The sequence below is a fragment of the Anthonomus grandis genome, chromosome 8 (assembly GCF_022605725.1).
Source record: "Anthonomus grandis grandis chromosome 8, icAntGran1.3, whole genome shotgun sequence".
NCBI lineage: Eukaryota > Metazoa > Arthropoda > Insecta > Coleoptera > Curculionidae > Anthonomus > Anthonomus grandis.
The window spans coordinates 17,969,002-17,985,934 of NC_065553.1; the positions used below are offsets into that span (position 1 = coordinate 17,969,002).

The window sequence follows — 16,933 nt, forward strand, 5'->3', positions numbered from 1 at the left end:
ACCGACAACGGCGGGCGTCACTTTCTGAGGATATACATTTTTTATATATATTTTCGGCCATAAATTAAATAACAATAATAAATTTAAGTCCTTGGTAAAATTCCAATAAAAAACAAATTATAACTAAATAGTGCTAGGAAAACAACTGTCCTAATCAAATGGGAAATGTATTAGTGCAATTGTAATGTGGTTTTTTTATGGCTTCTGAGTACCCTTGACATTGGAGTATAATCTGTAGTAAAAATCGATATTATGAACGAAACAAATATAAATTCAATTCTAAAATAAATATAATTTAGCTCATAATGTTTTTTTTTAAATTTCACCATAGACAAAATCGCATCAGACCGATACTCAGCGAAGTAATGATTTAATTTTTAATGTGATAAGATATGATTATTATTATTTTAGAATTTGGAAATTTTTAGATCTTAACAGGAAATGTATTTAAATTAATACTTTTAATAAAAAGATTGATTTAAATTGCATGATCATCATAATCATAAAGCATCGTAATCTCGTCAGAAGATCTGTGCGTGTTTGTTTTACTTTAAAAGTCAAAAATTTAAAGAAAATAGGACAGTAAACGACGTAGTTTTTAGGTTTCCTATGGATGAAAGAAGATAACATCGTTTTGACCTCATATCTTTTGCTATCTCTTAGATATGTGTGTACCTAGGATATGATGACAAATTGTCTGGTTATATCTGTGTAAGCACCTACAAACGTCTTCGTGATGTTTTTTATTCATTTCAAACCAGTGACATACAAACTATTTTTGACCTAAATTACTATAGTCAATTTATGGCACCCCTTTGTATAAAAAAAAGTGATATTCAATTTTAGGCACACCAATAAGTAAATTTTAAATTTACGTATTTTTTTCTGAAAACCCAAAAAATATTATGAAAAAATATACCTATATATTGAACTATTAAATTATAATAAATCTACGCAAAATAATTAAAATTAATTGGCATTTCAGTTACATATCCACGCAATAACATTAATTCGTTACGTTTTATTTTGTTCTAGTAGTTAGTGCTTCAAGAACAGCATGATGACCTTACGTTACCAGGCGATGGTCAAATAGTACTTACTGAAGTGTAGCTTTTTATCTATTAAATAAAATTTTAATTATATATCCTACATATGAGGAGCAGACTTGCAAATTGCATTTTGTCCATTTTTACCAATTTTCAGAAAACGCAAAAAACTACTATACAAAAACTAAATGAAAGAAAAAAAAATATGTCATATAATGGCATTGAGTGTATGGACCTCGATTACGAGTTTCTGTACAAGAAAGTGAAAAAGCAACTTGAAAAAATACAAAAAATTGGTGGACAAAATGCAATTTGAATGTCATTATAATTTTACAAAATGAATAAACTGTCTTAAATGAAAAAGTATTCTATTCAAACATAAACATGAAACAAAACAAAATTATTAGACATGTCAACAAAACAAAAAAACAATATCTCTTGTTTTCTTTTAAATTTTAAATGAAGTTATTTTCATCAGTTTTGCGCATTCGCAAGCTTCTTCACCATCTTCGTACTCTTGATCTTCATTATGGCTTACAGCAAGATTTTCAAATATTTCAGCCATCCATCTTAACTCAGGGTCTGTGTCGTACCATTTGTCACCAGATAACGTAACAAGTAATTTTTTTAAACTATCAAGTTTTTTCTGTTTTATTTCATGTACAAGCCGTACTTCAGAAAGAACGATTTGATCCAAGAGCTTTTTGGGTTTTAGCAAAGTTTGGAATTTTTTTGCTGGATCATCCGTCCGATATAAAGATTCAGATTTTACCACCACTTTTGAGACCGTACCTCTTTTAATGATTATTCTCTTACTTAAGCTAATTCCTATTACTTTCTTTAAAGAGATTGAAGCTTTTTTGATATTAACCAATGACCAATTCGTTCCAAGTTGTCTAATTTCTCCTACTTGTTTGTAAAGTTCACAATATTTTTCAGGTGTTTTTATGACCGCGTGTCGCTTTAGGATCTTTTCCACCCTCCCAAAAATTCTGTCTGCTGGAAGGTAAGAGTGTCCTCGGACTGGGAAGATAACCTCTATCTTCTTAATTGTTTCTGGAGCAAAGCTGTGCAGCCATAACATAAGCAAGTGGATGATAAAGCTGTTTTTATTTTGCCCCCCGCATCCATCAGAAAAGAGCCGAAGAGTGTCTACGTTAGGGGCAAAATTTGTTCTTTTTAAAAAATCAAGTACTGCTGATGAAATTTCTGTGGCCCCTCTACCAGCTTGGTGTTCCATCCATGAATAAAAAACTGGGTTTTTACAATTAGTGGCTGTAATGCAAAAAAAGTAAATTAAAAGTTGCTGTGCATAAAAAACATCTTGTATGGGAACTTTTGGAAGAACCTGCACTTGCTGCAAATCAAAACAAAAAGACACTGAGCTAGGTAGTTCTTCCTTCATTATTTTGTGGAACTGAGATGCTCTAACCTTATGAACTTTTAGTTTGGGCTGCAGTTCGCTTTTGTCAATAATATTTCTGGCATTACAGATTTGTGTTGCAGTTCGAACACAAAAATTACATACATCCGTAGCCGGGCTACCAAAGCCTATATTAAAGTGATTATTGAAAACTCTACTAAAGTATTTATAATTTACTTTTTTATCAGCCGACACATTTTGATTATAGATTTTCCAAAGTTTGGCAATACTGTATTCGGCAGATAAGTAAATTCTTCTTGATTTGGCACGGCCGTAGTGGCTTTCTTTGCCTTTAAGATTGCTTATAAATGTTTTTACCTCATTAAATTTATTTGCAAACTTGTGAGACTTTCTATCTCCTCCTCTTTTTTCAGTAAGGGTTGAACCAATTTTAATTTTTTTAGAAATTGTGTTTATTCGCCTTTGGGAAACGCTGAACAGAGCCCGAAAGAGTTTCTGGCAAATTTGTTTCATAGTACCTTTAAGAAACACCTAAAAGGAATTTGAACTTAGTTATATTTTAAAATACATATTAGATGACCAACCTTACGAAATAATTACCGGAAAAATTATGCGGCTTTCCATTTTCTTTTCGATTTCGTTTTCTTTGTGGCTCCTTAATATCCATGTAGCTAGCAAGTAAGTTATCCTGCTTAATTTTGTCAGGGTGCTCAAAAAACCTTTGGCGAATCTCTAGCAGAGCTTGTTTTGATAATTCTTGACAATCAAAAATAGCATTTTTATGATCACAAACTACGTCAAAATTGTCGAGATTGATATCCAAATTTGAATACCTTAGAGATTAAATAAAAAATATTAACTTAATTTATAAAACCTAACCTTATAAATTACCTTATTTGCTTTTTTCTCTCACGGCTTATTATATTTCTTTTTCCTTTCCTACTGCCCCTATCAACACTATCACCAACAATATGCTCCCCTTCTAACCCTTCCATTTTTTTCGAAAACAATACTTTTATTCTAGTTTTATAAAAAGCTTGTAAACAACACCGAGCTCTAACACGTGGATCGCTAAAATGAACAAAATCTCCATCGAAATGCGTTTTGTCCACGTTTACGGACAAAATACGCTTTGAAAGTACAACGTGACTGGACTTAAATCAGTTTGTTTGTCTGGGCGAAATTTACCACCTAATAACACGGGGACTTAATGCAGTTTGACTGTCTAAATGTTCATAAAAAGTTGGTATTCAAATATGGAAAATTTGGACAAAATGCATTTTGCAAGTCTGCTCCTCATATATTGGAGTGATCTAAGACATAACTGGTAATATTTTTTTCTAAGGGAATAACATTTCCTTAAAAGCTTATAATTAAATATGTAATTCTAACAATCAATCAATGAATCAATTGCTTTATTGTCGCTAACGCTTACGATTTTTAAAATATTTAAAAAATATACAATTGCATGTATACAATGTCAGAAAATAAAAAGGGGAAACCTAAGAAAGCAAAAAAGTATATATATGAAAATATACAAAAGTGTTCATTAAAAAAGTATAAAAGAAAAGATATAGATATAGTAGTCTCTTTCCAGTAGGAATTATTTTAATGCCTTACGGAAAGTAGGAAACGATGTGATGGACTTCATGTTCAATGGCAAATGATTTTTTTGCTTTGTACAATATAGAGTTTTTTACCAATTCTGAATGTGGAGTAGGCATCAGATATAAATCATACTCCGCGTTTCTGAGAGGATAATTATGGGATGGCCTATCTGAATTTGATGAAACGTGCTTGCGAATTAGACAAACGGACTCATATATACACTATCGGACAAAAGTAGAGAAACTTTTTAAATTTGCGTTTTATTTGAATACTTCAAAACTAATGCAGTTCTACACATAATGAAAATCAACAATAATTGTTAAGACTTAATTTGTATAAAGTAAAATAAATTGTAGAAGAAAATCCTAAGATTTAATTTAATTAAACAAAATATTTATAAGACAAAAGTAGAGAAACTAAATTTTATTCCAAAAGTACAAGTTATTTCTTATTTCTATCTTAGAAAAATTAATAGTAAGTAGAGTATCCCTTATTGGCAATCACCTCGCGGCATCGATTTGGCATGGATTCCAACAGTTTCATAATGGTTTCCTCTCCAATAGAATTCCAGGAATCTTGTAAAACTTTTATAAGATCATTTTTATTACTGATCTGATGTTGCCTTACACGCCGGTCTAGTTCCTCCCAGAGGTTTTCAATCGGGTTAAGATCGGGACTTTGCGCAGGAAAGTCCATAACCCTAATATTTTCCGATAAAAACCAATCTTTGACAACCTTTGATTTATGTTTGGGGTCGTTATCTTGTAGGAATATCCAAGTCAAAGGTAAATTATCCTCAGCAAAGGGCAGCATTACATTTTGTAGGATGTCTAAATACACAAATCGATCCATGATACCCTCAATGATGTGTAATGGTCCTGTACCGAACCCAGAGAAGCAACCCCATACCATGCAGGAGCCACCACCATGCTTTACCGTAGGCTGTGTATATCTTGGATCGAATCTTTTGCCTTGTGGTCGATGTACCCATGAGATTCCATCGGACCCAAACAAATTGAACTTACTTTTATCAGTAAAAAGAACTTTTTTCCAGTCGTTGGTTGTCCAATGCAAATATTTTTGTGCAAAGTTGAGTCGGGCCTTCTGATTCTTCTTGCTAATAAACGGCTTTTTAGCGGCTCTTCTACTAAATAATCCTCCTTCCCTCAGTCGTCTTTGTATGGTCTTAGAACTAACATTAACACCAGGTAATTCACTTAAAATTTTATTTGCTGATTTGTGAGGATCAGACTGGGCAATTCTTTTTATCATCATTTCCATGTGTTTGGTTGTTTTTCTTGGGCGGCCACTTTTTTTAATGCTTTTTGTTGAATTTCGTGTTTTAAAATTAGAAATTGTCTTGCTAACAACGGACTTATGCAAATTAAGCGTTTTACTAATGTCCACTTGTCGTATACCACTCTTGTGTGCATCAACTATTTTTCTACGAAGGTCTTCAGACAAATATCTTCCGCGAGGCATGTTGATTAAAAAAACTATGCAAAACTATCAACAGAACTCACGTAAAGCGAACTAAATACTAAATTTGGACGATTGATATTTAGGTTTCTCTACTTATGTCCATCCGAAAATATTTGAATTCTTTTATTGTAAATAAACAACTGATAAGAGGCATGTAAAATGCGGTAAAAAAACGCAGTTGTTGAGAACTACAATATTTGTAGTAAATATTTAATTTAAATACATGGTTTCCGTAAATCAAAGAATTTTTAGAAGTTTCTCTACTTTTGTCCGATAGTGTAAGTAGTGACGGCAAAGTAAGGATATTAAATTTTTTAAAGAAATCCTGGCAATGAGCTCTATAATTAAGTCTAAGTGTATACCGCAAAGCTCTCTTTTGAAGTCTGAAAATTTTGTCAAATTGAGTGACACTACACACACCCCAAAAAGGAAGGGCGTAACAAAAGTGTGATTCAAAGAGGGAAAAATACACTGTTATAGAGGTTGAGAGGCTAAGCTCCTTGGAAATTGATCTAAGCGCAAAACAAGCGGAGCTTAATTTTCTTGTTAGAGGGTTAATGTGCATATCATATTGTAGTAAAAAAATGTCTTCTTCTTTCAGCCAATTCAATTTAGCAAATAATGAACCCAACACCCTGTATATGTACCTTGTCATTTATTTTTGTTTAAGTTGTTTTAGGCTCTAGAGTTGCTATTATTTGATTTAGTATTAGGATTTGTTTTTCACTTGTGATATTTGACCTTAGAATTTTGTATTTTTCTGTTGTTTAAATTGTCCTACTACAAATATCTTGGAGAATAAAGAGAGTTAATAAACCTAACCCTAAATTGACGTATAGTGTTATTTTTTACCATATATTTCAGAAAAAAAAATATTCAAGTGCATACAAATATGAGAGATTTCTCAAAACTACTATTTAGCAGTTAGGACAACTTGCCTAAGCAGGGCAGAATAGTTAACAAATAGCCCCGGTATTTCTTAGTAATGAGGTGAGCCCACATTCACACTCTCAGCTGATCATCGTCGACCGACCACGCTTTATCCATGCGAATATCGACCGGCAAATTTTCGGCACGAAGACGGCACGCCATTGGCCGCACGGCATCGCGCCACCGGTAAACCCATAAAGTGGCGCGTTAGATTCTCCGGTTGCACAGTCAATCGCGGAGTCAATCCGGGCTTAGTCGTTAACGCACCCTTAAGAGAGAAATTTTATAAAAACGGGGAGTACTGAAAGGGTGGTGAAAGAATTTTACCAAATTTACTAATATAACTTTAGTCAGGAGAGATTCGAATTTTGTGTTTTTTTTTTGCGGCTGTGATAGTTGACTGAAAGACTGTTTTTTTGTGCTACTGCGGGATTTTTTGTTGAAGCTATCAAGAGGTAGGTCACTTATATGCATGTTTTATTCTATTAGATAGATTTACATAGAGATGGTTATAGTGTTTTTTTTTTATTAAAGAAGAATACATAAATTAATTGAAATAACCCAATCCTATACTTCTTATCTTATTTTATTGTTTTTTTTGTGGTATTTCCAGTATTTGCTTTTTAAGCTTCCTTTTAGCATTTAGTCGCGTTTAGATGTTTAACACTGGCATTGATTGTATTATTTTATTTTATATATTTTGATTAGGTAAATTGATTTAAAGTAATTAATTAATGTACTATTCACTGTTTTTTCAGATATACAAGGGATGTATGTATGTATGTATTAAGGGTTAAAGTTTTCTTGTTGGTGCTTTTTGTGTATCAAATAAAATTGAAATGAAATCCCATAATTTCAGAAGCAACAAAAGTAATTTTAAAAGTATATGGGTCAGTTTGCCTAATTTTTTGTACATTTTAAATGTTTTTAAATTATTTAAACGAAAAAATAGAGTTAGCACCTTCATGCTCAACCATTTTGAATATTATTTCAAATTATTACCAATGAAGAAAGTCATATTTATTATTCTGATAAAATACAAACATATATACACTTGACAAACATACAAGTTGACAAACTTTTTAAAATTACTATTTTCTAAAAATATTGTCCCTCTTAACAGAGGCGCTTTTTTCATCACATTTCACATGCCTTTTATCAATTGTTTATTCGTAATAGCTATGTTTACAACTATTAGGTCTATGAATCAAATGATAGACTCTTAGAACATTGAATACAGAATAGAATAAATATTGGCTGCTTGGCAGAGGGGAGATTTTGTTGATAAAGGCATGCCTAGTGTTCCATGTTGCCAGTGATATACTCAATTTTAATAGAAGAAAATAAAGTGCTATAATAAATTATTATAATTAGCAGAAACTGAATTGCATTTTTTATTATTAAGCAAAATAAAGAGTGAAACTCCTTTAATAACCAAAACTATTTTGTACTGTTTGTACACTAAACACTAATAATAATTAATATTTTTAATTTGGATTCTTTAAATCACCAATTTTCCACACACAGTGGCCACTTTGCCTAGAAATATTCTCAGGATAAAGGTATATCTTTCCTACAGTATTAGTAAGTACAAGGATGTTTTGAGTGGTTTCAGTATGTTTTTTTAAATTAATATTAAGAGAAAAAACTCCCTTTTTGCTGAAAAATTATAAAGAAGTCTGAAGTGGGTCACATACACTATCGCTCATATAACGTATTTACTGCCAAAATATTTAGGAATTCAAACATAAATAATATTTAGCATTTAACAAATACCATGATCGAAATCTTTTTGTTTAACACAGGCTTTGATGATAATTTTGTTGGCTTTTAAGCAGTCCATATATAGAGCAACTAAATTTTATTTGAAATTCTGTTCAGTCCCAGTTGTACTCTTCAGCTAATCTGTGGTGAATGTAATAATATAAAGACTTAAAATACCAAGGGGTGTACATTTGTCACTGCAAATAAAGGAAAAAATAAGAATTGGAGAAGAGCAGTCTAAAATAGCAAAAAAAGTCTTAAATTTAAATAAATCCATAATATCCTGAACTGTTTCTTATTTTAATAGAAGGGGTACTTCGGAAGGAGTTCCAAAAAGTGGCAGAAAACTGATGGTGGATAGGAATATAAATAAGAGATCCCTTTATTAGAGCTTCTTGAGTTACGCAGCAGTTAGGACTTGTTTCAATATCGGTATATAAGCACTATAAAACGAAGACTTAAGGAAGCTGGTTTACATGGGAGAAAGTCCGCAAAGAAGCCGTTTATCTCAAGGAAAAGCAGAAGAGTCTAGACTTCGATTCACAAGAGAGCATCTTAACTGGACTTACCAAAAATGGAAAATAGTATTATTTTCAGAGGAAAGTCGATTTAAACTATTTGGATCCGATGGTATTTGCTTGGTTAGGAGACCGGTGAATGGAAGATTTAACCGTAAATATACGCGACCCAGCGTAAAACACGGTGGTGGTGGCTTTGGTATGGGTCCATTGGTGAAAATTGAAGGTATTATGGATCGCTTTGTATACCAAAACATATTGGAAAGTCATATGCTATCATGGGCAGAAGACAACATGTGCCTAAGATGGGTTTTTCAACATGACAATGACCCAAAACACCAATCAAAATTAGTTAAAAATCGGTTAAAAAGTGTTAATAAACTTGACGTTATGTCTTTTCCAGCCCAAAGCCCAGATCTCCACCCCATTGAGAATTTGTGGGATGATATTAATAGGTAGGAGAATTCATAAAAAAAATCTATCAAATGTGAACGAATTGCATCAGGAATTCAAAATATCTGGAAAGCAATTTCTCAGGACTATGTATATTGATGGACTATTAAAATCAATGAAAAGAAGGTGTGAAGCAGTTATTAGAAATAAAGGATATGCTACCAGATACTAAATAAAATGTAAATTAATTTAAAAGAAATAATTTAAATTTAAGTTGCTCTACTTTTGACCCATACAATGTAGATTCTTTTTAGGTCTGATATATACAGTGTATTGAAAATAAAAATTGTGATATAAATAAAGTTTTTTTACTATTACTTAAAAAGCAAGTAGACCTATTTTCAAAATAGAGATAAAAAAAGAAAAAAACTAGATTTTTTAAAAAGTGTCTCTATATAATGAGCGATAGATATATTAGGAAAAAGGAAATTCAAACTGTTCTTTTCACAGGCGAGTTAGGTGTCACTGGTGTCATCCTTCTAGATTATCATATTATAAAAGGCAACATATTTGTGCAGTATCTATTGAGTATTGCATACCAAAATATTATTTAAAGTATATTTTTATAATCTAGCAAATTTATTGCTTATTCGAACCCGAAATGCCGCAAAATTAATGTGTGTAATAGTGAAGATACTGTCTGGTCGATATCCACCAACCAATGGAGAACGCAGCATATGTCGTCGCTGATCTTACCAATGGGCGAAAGCGCCAATTTGTTAATTTTACATTTGTTGTTTACTATTAGTTAATACAACTGAATAGTAACAACTAGTTTCAGTAAAGCTAACGAACTAAAGAATAGCAACTCCTATACATCAAAAATTTAATAATATTTTAAAAGTAAAGATACACATTTTAACAGTAGATACTAGAGGATAACCACAAAAAAATAAATGATAATTTCTTTTATTAATTTATAAATAAAGATTATCGAAACATACTAAAATTAAAAACATTTGGCTGTTTATTCATGCGGAAGATCTTTAAAATATTGGATCTTTTACAACCGGCGTAAGACATGTGCATAAACTAATAAGATCATTGTACTTATCTCGAGAGAGTTTTATCAAGCCTTTGTTTGAAAGAGGTATAGGCTGAGTCATGATTTCAAGCGTATTTCTTTTAAGGGACAATACAAAGTAGTTTTCAGCAAGGTGACTGTTCTTTACTAAAAGTTGTGAAATATTGTCTTTGTCTACCATAACCTCCTTTACTTTCGTCCAATCGACATCCTCGCCTGTTTCGAATTTTCTAACCGACTTTATACGAATTTTTTCAGAAAGGGATTTAAAATTATAAAAATCATTTACATTTATGCTAATAACATTGTATGGTAGATTTCGTCTAGCCAGTTTTAGAATAGGTGGAAGCTGAGTAGGTATAAACGTTGATTGAAGAGGCGAGTTTCCCTTTTCAATCAACGGTATAAAGATGTCGCCGGCCAAAGACAGCTGTTGATACTGAGCTATGGGCCGAATCGCCCATCGTTGCGGTTCTGACCGCCGCAACCATCTGAAAAAAGATATACTTCACGAAGGCCACGATCGTCTAATTCACGATAATAATTTAACACAACCGTTTTTTTCAAAACACTACTATTAACTACAGTAAAAATGGGCTGCGCTACAGAAAGATGTATAGGCATAACAGCCAATATTACTATTGTGAGATCTGACAATTAGGCGAAACTCCATTTTGTGCATGTTCGCCTCTTAGTCTGATCCTATAATGTATTTAGTGTCGCTTACGCCTATAAGACAATTTTGATGTTTACGAGAACTGCTATAGATGGACGTTCGCCAGTTTGTTAGATCATAGATACCTTTAAATCTGATCACTTGATGGACTTGGTATAAACCGCGACAGACTAAGAAAATTAATTAAAAGATTAACTTCCAAAAGAGTTTCATTAATCACTCTTCTGTAATATATAATAAATATCTAAATGGATTTGAGATGGTTGCAAACCTTTACAACCCAAAATTTTTTGATTGAAAATTATTGAGTTAAATATTATAAACTGCTATAACTGCCGAAGGATATGGATAAAACTTTAGAAGTTACATAGCCCTTTTTAACAATTCAATAATTTTTTACCAAAAAACTTTTGTTCACTCAAACTCAAACAACCTCGCCTATGGTTTGCAGCTAGGCTTATTCTATAGGCATTCAATGTTCCAAGGTCACCCTCAATACCCTATTTGTAGTTAACGCCATGAAATTAGGTACTCCAGAAAGGATTGCAAAGTGAAACTATAGGTTTTCCATTTCTGTTTTACAAAGAGACTTCATTTATGTTTTATATTCAACTATTATTATCACATTATTGGATCTATGTGGACTCCAATCACCTGATCTGAGGCTCATTGATTCTGTTTTCAAAAAATGGTTTGCACAAATGCAAAACAAGAAGATAGTGATTAAAGAGTATTCCAATAGTAAAAGGTATTCATAATAGGCAGGTCAAATGAGAAAAAAAAAATTTTGTATTGTGGATCCTGTTTTCAGTAAAAAATGTAATTTCCTTTTTACACACTAATCGTTATTATTCTTGTAAATATCGAAAAACCGATAATATATCAAGAGTTTTTAGTAGGTCCTGTACATTGTCTTGTTTTATAATTTAAAGGCAAAATTACTACATTCAAACCATCATAGGTAATTCTCTGAATGCACCTAGATTACTCACCTTAATAAATGTTTACCTATAACAATAAAAAAATTTATGTGCTTTAGGTATTTCAATATTTTTATGACTATTTACTAGATATTTTAGTTTAAATTTTCATGGTACATAAAAATTTCTGCATAAATTAGTTTTTTTAGTTTAAAAAGGGATTTCTGAAGAAAGTGTATGTGTGAAAGTGTATAGTGAAGGTGTGAGTATGACTTACTGTCTGGCTCCTAAATTTTTATAAAAAACCTATATCTAAATAGTATATATGTAAATATTAATAATTGTTTTGATTTTTACTTGTTGTCTATTTGAATGATCTTGTTGTATCAGAAAATTCAAAAATTTAAATTTTTTTAAAGATTTTTGACACTGAACGGGACTGATTCTGGCAATCTGTTGTTTAATTGAATGACAAGTTATCGAAACTGATTGTATGGCCAAATATGATTTACTGTGTTAAAAGTAGAAAATCAATAAGTATTTTTATTAAGTCTCTTGTTAGCTTAGCCTATAAATTGAAATATCCTTCCTGTGTTGCCTGTTTAAAGATACTACCTAATTGTCGGTGTCCTGAGGATGATCACATAATAGTTGACACGTCGGTTATTATTGGTATTACTATTATCATAAAACAAAGTTAAAAAAATCATTTATAATGCAACCAAATCTTTTTGAAGGATTATTCGTATGTATTTTATGACACAATGACACAATCAAACCAGATTAATCGATTTTCTGATAAAAATCTAGGGTTTGGTTTAATATTACATTCGCCGGTAATAAGTAATTTATTTAATATTAACTCATTATGGAGCTGTCAAGTACCTAGGTATATTACCAAGTGTGATAATAGTATTATCTATATATTGTATATATTCCTAACGAAACCTGCCGAACGAAACTTTTTCTCCTGAATGAGCCGTTTTCTCATATCTTAAGATGTAATGAATGTCTTTTTATGTTGACTAAATAGATTAGTTACCTTCAAAGGAAAAAAGAATTTTTGAGAACCAAAGGTGCGTGCCACTTTTTTCCCTAAATCAGAAAAAGATTCAGTAAAATTTAATTTCTTATAGGAAAATATTAACCTTCTTTTCATAATAATAATTACAAAACAAAATAATAAATAAAATTTATTACGTAGCGTCTCCCTGTGAAAAAAAACTCAAAATCTCATGTGAATGTACCTCTGACGTCTGAGTTCGGAAAAAAAATATAATCAATGCCATGCAATACATAACGAATTGATGAAAAAGTTGATTTTAATTATTAAAAATTTGTTGGTGTCTTTTAATAGAAATAAATTCCGTGAATATAAATTCCATAAAAAATTTAACGTCTTAAATTAAATAAAACATAGAAATTTAAATATGTATCGATGGCATTATCATTGTAACGACAATTACATTTTCGATAATTTAACCGAATTACGAGAAAAACATGCCTACGTATAACAGTTTAGGAACCCTTTTGTGTAATTTCTGAGTGAAGTGACCCCTATGATTATATAAACACCTAGTAACGTTTTTTACTGGTAATTTTAAAACTAGATAATTATACGATACTTACTTGTTAGCATTTCGTGATCTATGACGGTTAAGTCTATAGAAAATTAGAGAAAACGGTAATTTTGTGCACGTAATAAGATGTTTACATAAAAAAAAACAAACCAATTATAATTTTTTTCCATAAATCTTACTATACCCTCAAAATAATTAAGTGATTTGTCAATCTAAATGAGTTGTATCCGCAATTAATTAATAATTTAGCATATTAATTGGTTTTCACTTAATAAAATTTACATACAGATGAATGAAAATACTACACCTGCTACTCACAGGGTCATTAATCGATCTTGCACTTGACTCTGAAATTTAAAACGAATTAAGTGTAAAAATATAAATTTATGTAAAATACAACTGTTTTATTTAGGCTTTGGTTACTGACCTGGATAAGAAAGCGTATAGGACAAGCCGATAATTTTAAGCTTTCTTGTATCTTTTGATTATAAATAATCAACTAAATAGCTTATCTTTCTTAGAATATTATTTTACATTTCACGCATTTAAGCGTAGTTAAATCGGTTAACAAAAGAGTAATAAAATTTAAAATGGCGCGACATTGTTGCTCAATTTAATAGTTAGTCTGGGGGATTAAATTCAATAAGATGTTGAAGGGTATTTTTGGAGCAATTTTCACTTATGTACAACACAAATATTTCCAAGGTCAAAATCCAGGAATACTGTAATAAGCAGCCTATGACACTATTTCTTTTCTTTACATGTTGTACTGCTATTCTTGCTCCTTTTTTCATATATACATTCTCACAATCATTCACTTAATACTGCCTAAGTCGTCCTGAAATTGTTTGTTTTTTATGTAATTAATCTCACTACATATGACAAACCATGATAGTTGAAAATGATATGAGTTATCATGAGTAAAAATAGGAGTATTGGTATATATTGGTCTCATTTTACTTTTCTATTAGTCTTACCTGACCTGAATCAGCTTGAAATATTTCCATAGTCAATATTAAGAAATAATACAAGGCTTATGACATCTTTTTTACACTCTGCTGCTCCCTTTTTTGTATATTTTGATACACTCTCGTTGAACTTTCTTCCATTTAGCAGTTATGATGCCTCAGTGTCCAAATACAGGAAAAATTTAATTTTTTAAACTTTTATTCATTTCCATCTTATTTATGTTAAAATTGTATTTTTTTTTGCAGATATTGAATAAATATCAACCAAAATGCCCGCCAGAGCAGACACAACCGTTCAAAACGGCATGAAACACATCGACGACGTAGTCATCACCGGAATCTCAGGCCGTCTCCCCGAAAGTAGCAACATCGAGGAGTTTAAGCAACAACTCTTCGATGGAGTTGACTTGGTAACTGACGACGCAAGAAGATGGCCTTCGGGACTATACGGTTTACCCACCAGAACTGGAAAAATTAAAGACTTAACCAAATTCGACGCGTCATTTTTCGGAGTGCACGCCAAACAAGCCCACGTTATGGATCCGCAATTGAGAATGCTTTTGGAACTGTGTCATGAAGCTATTGTTGATGCAGGTAAACTAGAAATGTCCCATTTTATATAGAGTCACTTTTTAACCTCAATTGATGTTTCAGGCATCAATCCTAACGACGTAAAAGGTTCTCGCACAGGTGTCTTTATTGGTGTCTCGGATTCTGAGTCGAGTGAATACTGGACCGCTCAGGATCCAGAAACTATTACGGGCTACGGACTCACCGGATGTTGCAGGGCGATGTTTCCCAATCGTATTTCCTACACTTTTGACTTTAAAGGGCCCAGTTACGCCATTGATACCGCTTGTTCCAGTTCACTATTTGCCTTTCAACAAGCTGTCAATGCCATACAGACTGGCCAATGTGACTCTGCTATTGTTGGCGGAGTTAATTTGCTACTTAAGCCAACATCTTCATTACAATTTCACAGGTAAATACATTTAATTCTCACAAGCGCAATACATCTAAGAAATTGTCGATTGGTTTGATGATGTTTGATAGAACATGCATGCTTTGATACATTACCTTAAATGATTATCTGCGCTTGGACTATTGCGGTTTTAGATCAAATAAACACCATAATCTGATATGCGAATTTCACCTTTAAATTCTAGATTAAGCATGTTATCACCACATGGTATGTGCAAAGCGTTTGATGCCTCTGGAAACGGCTACGTCAGATCAGAAGCTGCCGTCGTAGTATTTTTACAAAAAGCCAGTATGGCAAAAAGGGTATACGCCACCGTTTTGGGTGCCAAAACAAACACTGACGGAAATAAAGAGCAAGGAATCACCTTTCCCTCTGGCGCTATGCAAAACCGTTTGATACGCGAGACTTATGAGGCGATAGGAGTCAGTCCTAATGACGTAGCATACGTGGAGGCCCACGGCACAGGAACAAAAGTAGGAGATCCGCAAGAAGTAAATTCGATCGCGGACTTTTTCTGCAAAAACCGAGGTTCGCCCCTGTTAATTGGATCGGTGAAATCAAACATGGGCCATTCCGAACCCGCTTCCGGTCTCTGCTCGTTGGCTAAAATTGTTATCGCTATGGAGCAGGGAGTGATTCCTGGAAATTTACATTTTAAAAGTCCTAACTTGGATATTCCGGCTTTGAGTGATGGAAGATTAAAGGTAAGACGCGTGACTATCGATTTAGGGGGACATTTATGTGGTATTGTGAAATCAATCTTAAAAATTTTATCAATACAATAGTCCTATATATTGGAGTTGTTAATACCAACAGAAGAATTTCTAATTTAGTTTTATGCAATTTATTTAAACAATCATTCTCTGATTTTTTTGAAGTTATTGTAATTGTTTTTTTACTCTTATATTAAACTGGATATAATATTAAATCAATGTCAGCTTGGATAACAGGCGTCAGGCGATGTAATTTTGCTTGACGTCCGCAAAGATATCGATCAGAGAGGTCTTAAACAATTTGTGGAATATGAAGGCTTAAGGTCTATACTTGGACCGACTTCTGCTTTTATTATTTATTATAATTATTGTTAAATTACTTCCTTTTCCGAGTTTACTGTTCACAACTGATATCAGATTATTTAAAAAAATTAATACTGAAGATGATTGTAAATTTCTACACAATAAACTTGATAGAGGAGCAAGCTTAATGCAGTGTACATCGGATTTATTTAAATGTTGACACTGCTCTATTTCTTCATTCTTTAGAAAGTTGAATCCAATAAACTTTATAGCTGTAAAATTTAGTGGTGACTTCTGCGTTAGGATATTAGGAGGTAAAAGTGTTTTTTTCTTCTCTAACTTAATCTACTATAGAACTAGAAATAGTAGGAAATACATTGGGATTGTTATAAGCGCCTGGAAGTGTTCAAACATACATGACTTTAAATTCCTAGAAACATGTAAATAACATTATTTTTAATCCTTTAAAAATATAAAAATTTAAGCTTGAAATGAAAGTATAAAAAAATTGAAAATGTCTAGAAGAAAGAATAATAAAATGCGCAGAGTAAAAAAATAATTTTAATCTAAGAGAACAAATAC

At 32.0% G+C, this 16,933-nt stretch overlaps 1 protein-coding gene across 1 annotated transcript in view; it reads left to right on the forward strand.

The window, feature by feature from the left end:
* Positions 1 to 6,659: 6,659 nt before the first annotated feature.
* Positions 6,660 to 16,933, forward strand: part of LOC126740024 (fatty acid synthase) — a 37,699-nt gene continuing 27,425 nt past the window's right edge. Inside the window, exons 1-4 of the mRNA XM_050445904.1 lie at positions 6,660 to 6,905; positions 14,600 to 14,947; positions 15,008 to 15,335; positions 15,520 to 16,039. Coding sequence (XP_050301861.1) covers positions 14,623 to 14,947; positions 15,008 to 15,335; positions 15,520 to 16,039 — 1,173 coding nt within the window. The 5' untranslated portion in view covers positions 6,660 to 6,905; positions 14,600 to 14,622. The remainder of the gene's footprint in view (positions 6,906 to 14,599; positions 14,948 to 15,007; positions 15,336 to 15,519; positions 16,040 to 16,933) is intronic.